This window comes from Capsicum annuum, unplaced genomic scaffold, assembly GCF_002878395.1.
Source record: "Capsicum annuum cultivar UCD-10X-F1 unplaced genomic scaffold, UCD10Xv1.1 ctg71729, whole genome shotgun sequence".
In the NCBI taxonomy this organism is placed as follows: Eukaryota; Viridiplantae; Streptophyta; class Magnoliopsida; order Solanales; family Solanaceae; genus Capsicum; species Capsicum annuum.
This window is the reverse complement of record NW_025881575.1, coordinates 5,565-14,218: the sequence shown is the minus strand read 5'-3', so window position 1 is coordinate 14,218 and position 8,654 is coordinate 5,565. Positions and strand designations below refer to the sequence as shown.

General features: G+C 33.8%; 1 protein-coding gene across 6 annotated transcripts; it reads left to right on the top strand.

Moving 5' to 3' along the window:
* LOC107862674 (probable protein phosphatase 2C 33) lies at positions 1 to 4,658 on the top strand. 6 transcript variants are annotated; one of them, XM_047404959.1, is made up of 4 exons: positions 1 to 1,960; positions 2,567 to 2,999; positions 3,089 to 3,206; positions 4,295 to 4,658. In XM_047404959.1, the coding sequence occupies exons 2-4, from the start codon at positions 2,733 to 2,735 to the stop codon at positions 4,303 to 4,305; spliced, it is 396 nt and encodes a 131-aa protein (XP_047260915.1). In that variant the 5' UTR covers positions 1 to 1,960; positions 2,567 to 2,732; the 3' UTR covers positions 4,306 to 4,658. The 6 variants fall into 6 exon arrangements, 5 of the variants coding, with proteins under 5 accessions (XP_047260915.1, XP_047260912.1, XP_047260913.1 ...); XR_001672023.2 differs by having other exon boundaries at positions 184 to 1,960; positions 3,089 to 4,175; XM_047404957.1 differs by having other exon boundaries at positions 188 to 1,960; positions 2,667 to 2,999; positions 4,300 to 4,658.
* The last annotated feature ends 3,996 nt before the right edge of the window (positions 4,659 to 8,654 follow it).

Below are 8,654 nucleotides of genomic sequence, written 5' to 3'. Positions count from 1 at the left end.
TATATATTATCTTTTGATTTATTGATTTTTTATTTTTAAATATGCAACCAATAATCAAACCAATAAGATATTTTTTATCGATTTTTGATTTATCAAATTTTAGTCCTTAATGATTCAATTTTTGATTTAACTAATAAGAAAATACTCATAAAATAAAAATAGTAGTAACTAATATGAATAAAAATCAATCTTAGGTGCAAAAAAAAAATCATATAATCTACATGATGTATTTTAATTTAAAGAACTTTCAAGTTTGAACTAAATATTGTTACTACTATTTCTAAGATTCGGTTTTTATTCATTAAGTTTGAAAAAATCGGTTTTTAAATGACACATTGAATCTTGGTTGGGTTCAAACGTTGGTAGCAACTAAGATTCAAACGTTGGTGCAACAATTAATAACTCAATAATTTTTTTTATAAAATTATTAAAAATTTATTAACTCAATAATCCAATAATAATAAATCAATAACATTTTTATCGATTCGATTTATCGATCAGTTCAGTTTTTGCACATCCCTAGATGACATATTGATTAAGAAAAATAATTAATAACATGACTAGTTTACCATAGTACTCTTATTAAATGATGTTTACATTTTAATTTGTAGATAAAGTAATTAATGTAAAGATTAAAACATGTATTTTTTTTTTTATCTCTTCTTGATTAGTGAAAAAAGAGAAGTAAAATAAAAAATTAAATTAAGAAATTTGAAACGGAGGGAATATTGCTTTTTACTGTTTTGAATCTTCCATGGGAATTTATTTACCCTAAATAGAGGTTAATGGACCAAAACCTCCATTTTAAACATGGAAGCTGAAGGTGGCTGGAAGTTAGTTGCTTTCCAGCTGACAGTTAGTTACACTATAAAAAAAATCGTGTTTAGCGACGGATTTGTAGCAATAAGGACATTTTTGTCGCTAATTAACGATGAAATTACAACAAAATAGAACTTTTATTGCTAAATAAATGAAATTAAAATTTGTAGCCTAATTAGTAACGGATTAGTGACAGAAAATAAAATTTATTCCTATATTTTAGCGAAAAATATTGGCGCCTTATTTTGGTGATAAAATTAGCGACTTAAAAGGTGAATTTTTTTTTGACATGATGAAAATGGAAATAGCAACGAAATTATTGTCACTGACATTATTTTATCATTTTTTAAAAATATATTAGTTATTTTTTTAATAAATAATTAGCAACGGATTTTATATCAGTTGCTGAATCCATCACCTCACCAACTAAATATTAGGGCAAAGTCTTTTATTTCACTTTGTTCCCAAAACATAGTATCATCCGCCTCTCTCCAAAAACAAACTCTTCTTTCCCTTTTCTCTCAATTGAGAAAAGAGAATCGCTCAATATTAATCGAAAAGAGAGTCAATCGCTCAATTTCGAATCTAAATTAGAGTTACGATTCTAAATCTCGTAATGTGAGTTCTTTTTCCTCTTTCAATTTCTTAATTTTTATGTTAGAAATCACTTGTAAATGATAGGTTCAGGGTTGTTTGAGCTCTTTCACTTAGGTTTTCCTTACCATTGTTGATATTATATGTCTTTATGGTTAATCGGTAGACAATAGCATGTACCATATTTTCTCGCTTAATTGTCTCAGCGTAGTATAAGAAAATTTCCATATCTGCTTGGATTTTTTATTTTGAATTTAAAAGATGTCTGCGGACTTTATTTTGGCTTATTTTTAGTAATTGAGTATTATTAATGTGATTAAAAGTCTAGATTTGTAAAAACTAGAGAAAAAATTTGCTTCTCTAAACTCAGAGGGGTGGTCGCAGAGATGGAGACTATCATCAAGTTGTTCATGTGTTGATATTTGCTGAGAGTGCATAAGAACTACTTCTCCAAGGACGTGCTGATTGCAAGGATTCCTGGGTTGGTCAGTGGGATATCTTAAGTGTCGGTCATATACTCCTTTACAATCTACAACTTGCTAATTTTGTAAGTGTTTGGCATTATTTTCTCTAAGTTGCTCCTGAAAAAGTCGTGTTTGGATCTGTTAAACAGAAAATCTTTCTCTGACCTCGTCAAGTTTTTTTTTAGCACTTTTTTTTATATAGCTGTGAAACTTCACTGCATTATATTTGCTTTATTTCATTGCAAATGAATGGAGGATGGGAATGACCTCATATTAGCAAATTCAGTAAATTGGAAATGTTGTTTGCAAGTTGGACAAATGCTTTAGTTTCTGATAGCAAGTGTATATTTGTGGAAGAAGTTTAATGACGAATGATGTTATGAGAGGCCTGGCTATTGCATACTCTTTATAGATAGTTATCTTATGGCTAGCTACTTCCCGTTCCTGTCATGGATAAGTACACAGTTACATGAAAAACCATTTGGAAGTTAAACAAATACTTTATTTTCTGACGTCTATGTTATATGTGTATATCTGTGGAAGAAGATCAATTACGAATGCATTGTAATATTATGAGATACTTGGCAACTGAATACTCTTTCTCGATAGTTAATTTATGTCACTACTTCCTGACGGGATAGGAAAGGTTTTCTCTTGGGATATGTAATTGTTATTGAACATGTATATAGGATGGGCTCCTCATCATTCCATTTATCGTCCTTCCTCTTTTCACGGCTGGGAAGGGGAGCCTTGGAGTAACTGGTAAAGTTGCTGCCATGTGATCAGTAGGTCACGGGTTCAAGCTAGAAATAACAGCCCCGCGCAGAAATGTAAGGTGAGGATGCTTTCCCGAGGATGTTCTGCGAGAAAAGTGAAGATGTTCTAAGAGAGATCAGTCTCAACACGGGGAGTAGCCTATATCTCGAGGATGCTTTCCTCATCGCTGGTGAGGAGTCAAGACTCTTCATTGATGTTGAAGAGACTGAAAAGCACCTAGAGGTATTTCAAACATTAAAGGAGTCATTTCTGAAGGCTTATAATGTTATGGATAGAGAACTCAAAAGCTATACAAATATTGATTGCTTCTGTAGTGGAGCAACAGCTGTAACCCTGGTTAAACAGGTTCGTCGACATATTCAGCAAGTTGAAGCTAGCTAGTTTTTCTACCATTTTATTCTAAATATGAACACTTTTATTTTATTTTTTGGCAGAGTAAGAATCTTGTTATTGATAATATTGGGGACTCTAGAGTTGTGCTGGCTACGAGAGGCGAGGATGATTCTCTCACTGCAGTGCAATTGACAGTAGACCTTAAGACGGATTTACCAGGTGCATACATGTCTATATCTTGCTATCTACATAGTGACATTTTTTTTTTCGAAATTGTGTTGATCAACAAAATTACCACTTAATTTCTGTTCATTTAATGAACTTATCTATCTCTCGATAAATGTTATGTTAGCTATTCTGAGTTAAACTGTTGCAAATAGCCATCAGATTTGAAATGGCGCCATGCTGTTACAATCTTACACATTCATGCATCCTCCCTCCCCAAGAAAAAAGTGTGTTTATCTCCCAACTGTTATATCCCTTTCCCTTCCTGGTGTTGGCCTCTGTGCGTCTCTACAAATTTCAGCTTTCAGTCAAGCCTTCTCAGATTTTTTATGACAAAATCAAGAAAACATAAATGTTAGCTATTTGAGATAAGTTGATAATGGTCAAAACTGTGAACTTTTGGGTTCATTGGTTAAAGAGATAGAACGATTAGGATCTCATCCGTCAACGGTGGCGAGTATATCTTATAGAGTAAAGTTGTTGTAGTGTGGGTCGAATTATCAATTCATATATGAAATCAGTCAATCGATCAACTCTAATCTCGGACTAGTTGAGGTTGTCTATTCTAATCCTCTATATCATCTACCCTACTGATAAAATTTCACACTTTACAATGATCATCTACAATTTGCTTATTTCTTTTATTATAAGTAGTGGTTAGTTGTTATAATTTTGGAGTGCATATGATCATTCAAGTATCAACAATTTCATTTGGTTTCAACTGTCCTAGTAAAACATAAACTACAACTTCTAAACTTCTTTAATTAGCTATAGATATTTAAATATATCATTTCTTGAATACACTTTTCTTATGTAAAGATAGTTTGACTAACACAAGGATTATTGTCTGTATGTGAAATTTTACACCCCCTTGAAATGCTGAATGTTCTCTCCCATGTGATTGCATACATACATGGTCATGATGGAAAATCTTTCGTTGATGAATGTTCCCGAATCATCCATGTAAGACTAAATCTTAATGTAGTAGTTTACTTAATTCTTATTTTTTTAGTTTAAAGTAGTTTTTGGCATCTAATCATTTTTAAGTACAATCCGTTATGATTTCACTTCCTCTATTACAGAAAAGATTTGAAGAAATATTACGAGAAAAAACATTATCAGAATCTGATATTGATCAATTTGAAGCATATTACTAAGCTGTCGGAGGAGAAAAGAAGCGAAGAGTATTTGGTCTTGGATCTGAAGCAAAAGGCTACTACGGGCAAACTCTTTGTGTTTCTTGTGGAAAGATATCATCTTTAGCTTCTCATGAATTGTGTTTAGCTTTTGCTATCTTTGGTATTGTGGATGATGTGGGTTGTTTTAAGGATAGTTGGTTGATGTTTGGTACTATGGATGTTTTGGATATAATTATGTGTTTAGATGTTGCTATGTTTGGTATTGTGGATGTTTAGATTTTGCTATCTATATATGTGGGTTCTTTTATATGAATGTTGGAAATTTTAAGAAGATTTTGCTCTCTATATATGTGGGTTCTTTTATATGAATGTTGGATATTTTAAGAATTTTAAAAAATTGGGGACTACATAACAAAATTTTTAGCGACGGACTAGCTATGAAATATTTGGTCACGAAATAATCAAAATGATGAATTACAATATGAAATTAGTAACGATATTTATAAATATAACAACGAATATATTCGTTGCTACAAAATGGCAACGGATGTAGATTGTCTCTGTGACGTTGCAAAATTGGCAACGGATTTTATTTTTTCCATTGCTAAATAGTTAGCAACGCGCAAAATAGCAACGACACATATTTCGTCGTTGATCCATCTCTAAATTGATATAGCGACGATATATGTTGATTAGCAATGTTTTTTATCTGTTGCTAAACACAATTTTTTTGTAGTGACAGCCAGCTGGCAGTTAGTTACAAATATTTTGTGGTGATTTAGTTAGTTAAGTTGTTAAGATTTTGTTTGTTAAGTGATAGAATTAGTATAAATACCATTGCCTTGTACAGAACTTTCCATTTTTTCTCCTCAATCAAAAGAAGAGTGCCATATTACTCTTGTTGTAGTTCACAAAATTCTGCATATTTTGACATGGTATCAAAGCCGAAATCAACTTAATCTAGGACCTTTTCCACTTAATTTTGTGAATATTGAGTGATTCATTGCAGTAAAAAGCTTCATTTTCGAACGCAAAGGTCAATAATGGAGGATAAACCACATCACAATCATCCTCTGTTTTTATCGGCTTCAGATGTTGCTGGTACTTTACAAATTGAAATTCAACTGGTAGGAATGGAGAATTATACACTTTGGAGTCATGCAATACGTTTAAATTTGTTAACTCAGAACAAATTAGGGTTCATTGATGGAACAGTTAAGCATGATGATTTTACTGAGGAATCGGAGAAACAAGACTGGGATCGCTGCAATGCAATTATGATTTCGTTGATTGTGAACAATATTAGTAAGGAGTTGATTAGTGGCATTCTCTTCTGTTCGAATGCAACCGTACTATGGAATGATTTGAAGGAGTGATTTGATAAAGTGAATATGTCGCGAATCTACCACCTTCGTAAGTCCATAGCCACACTATCCCAAGGTATTTCGTCTGTTGTTGTATTACTGGAAGTTAAAGGACCTTTGGGATGAGTTTGATTCAATTACACCACCTCCTTGCTGTGATTGTCCAACATCTAAGGAATATGCAGACAATTTGGTAAGACAAAGGTAATTACAATTTCTGATGGGTTTGAACGACGGATACAGTCAGGCACGAAGTTAAATTCTTCTTATGAACCCTACACCTACTTTGAATCAATGCTATGCAATGATAATTCAGGACGAAAGTCAATGAGCGATATCTGGAGAACAGTATACTGGTGAAGGCTCAGTTGATCAAACAACATCTTTTTCTGGCAAATGTGGTGATATTGGTAATATGGAACATACAACAATGTTTTCTAATAGAGGTAAATATGCATATGTAGTTATGCAGGGAATGTAGGAGGTTCAAACACCTATGGAGGTGGGAGTTCAATACTAAGTACTTCTCAGAGATCTAGAAAGTCTCCACACCAGTATTATGATGTCTGTAATATGAGAGGACATTCCAGGGATACATGCTACAAGTTAATACAATGTAGCTATTGCAATATGAAAGGCCACACCAAATAGACATGCTACAAACTGATAGGCTATCCAACTGATTTTAAAGGGAAGCACAGGGTAAATGCAGCTCCTATGATCACTCAACCTAAAAATTCTTCATCACATGGGATACATCCATACTCCACTCTAGATCAGTATAATCATATATTGCAGATGCTAATCATGCCACTGATTGCAGATCCAGCTGCTAACACAATATGTATTTTTGCCGCTTATGCTCTCTCATCTAAAATAGATAATGATTGTAAGCAATGGATAGTGGACAATGGTGCTACTAACTACATGGTGTGTGATAAATCTTTGCTAAACACTTTTTTGTTAGTTGATAATCCAAGGAGAGTTCAGTTACCTAATGGTGAGTCAGTCGTGACTACACAATCTGGGAATATTCAGTTGAATGGAGGTGATGTAGTTCACAATGTTTTATGTGTGCCTGAGTTTAAGTTCAATCTTTTGTCTGTAGCAAAATTGACAAAGGACCTGAGCTGTTGTGCCCTTTTTCCCCCTGACTTCTTCATTCTCTAGGTTCTCTTCACTGGGAGGGTGAAGGAGATTGGTGAAGAGAAGGGTGGGTTGTATACACTACGAACAAATGCTAGAAGTACATATGGAAAAATAAAATACACAGATGGAAGTATGTAGTCACTAGTTGCAGCAGGATGCAGTGAAGAAGGTTCACTTTGGCACAAGAGAATGGGGCATGTACCCATGGCTGTTCTCAGAAAATTATATGTAGTTGAAAATAAGCAAAATCTTTTCTTACAATATTGTGATATATGTCCATTTGCAAGGCAAATTAGACTTCCATTTCCTAATAGCAACAATAGGGCCTCTCGTTGTTTTGATTTGATTCATATGGATGTATGGGGACCATATAAATTTGCTACTCACAATAATATGAGATTTTTTCTCACTTTGGTGGACGATCATTCTAGATGGATTTGGGTATTTCTTATGCACCTTAAATCTGATGTTTGCACTGTGCTTAAGAATTTCTTAATCATGATAAAGACACAATTTATTCAGCTCTGATAATGGTGGTGATTTCTTTAATGCACAATGTAAGGATTTGTTCACACGTTATGGTATAATACAACCAAGTTCATGCCCTTATACTCCACAACAAAATGGAGTGATGGATAGACGACATAGACACATCCTTGAAACTGCCAGGTCTATCAGATTCCAGGGTCACTTACCCATAAGATTTTGGGGAGAATGTATCACAGCTGCTGTATATGTGATTAATAGAGTTCCATCCACTATTTTAGGAAATAAGACACCTTTATACATGCTTTATAACAAGCAAGCAAGCGTATCTCAAATGAGGATAATTGGTTGTCTATGTTATGCTACTAATTTGACTAAAGGAGACTATGTTATGCTACTAATTTTACTAAATGAGACAAGTTTGGTGCTAGGGCCACTAAGTCGGTGATGATGGGCTATGGCACAACACAAAAAGGTTACAAACTTTATGATTTTGAGAATAAACATTTCTTTGTTAGTAGAGATGTTTTTTATGAACACGTCTTTCCGTTTCAACCAGAATTTCCAAGTAGTATGAGTGATCTGGTTGTAGAAGATATTGGTTTCACGCCTACAAAGCACACTAATGTGCATGTTGAAGATTTAAATATAACATCAGAACTTCCCAACAACATTGTGCAACTTGTAGACACTAATGGACAGCTTCGGGGTGAGGAACTCATTATAGATGAATTGATTGATCCCCCAGCTGCAACTCGAGTCCTCATGCTCCAGATTTGCATAGAAGGACTTGTAGCAGAGTACGTAAGCCTCCTATATGGCAAATGGACTTTGTTACTAGTTGTAAATTAAAGTCGGCTCATTCATGCTTATATTATATTAGTAAGAGTGTTGATTACACTAGCTTATCGGTATCCTATCAAAGGTACATAGCTAAGCTCTCTGTTGAAACTGAACCTCAAAATTATGCTTAAGCTGTCAAAGATGCAAAATGGGTTGTTACGATCAAATCTGAAATACATGCTCTTGAGAATAATGGTACTTGGAAGGTTGTAACTCTACCCGTTGGATAGAAAGCAATTGGATGCAAATGGGTGTTTAAGATCAAGTACAAAGCTGATGGACAAGTTGAAAGATACAAGGCAAGATTAGTGGCAAAAGGATACAATCAAAAGGAAGGACTTGACTATCAAGAGACTTTCTCACCTGTTGTTAAAATGGTGATAGCAAGGACAGTAATTTCAATGGTTACTGCTAATGGATGGTTGATCCAACAAATGGATGTTGATAATGCTTTTTTGCAA

Excerpts from the sequence above, each read along its gene's own strand:
- LOC107862674 (XM_047404956.1), top strand. The coding sequence starts at position 2,733 with ATGTTCTGCGAGAAAAGTGAAGATGTTCTAAGAGAGATCAGTCTCAAC. Across the intron at positions 3,000-3,088 it reads CTGTAACCCTGGTTAAACAG|AGTAAGAATCTTGTTATTGA; the intron begins GTTCGTCGACAT and ends ATTTTTTGGCAG. Across the intron at positions 3,207-4,299 it reads CCTTAAGACGGATTTACCAG|ATTTGAAGAAATATTACGAG; the intron begins GTGCATACATGT and ends ATTACAGAAAAG.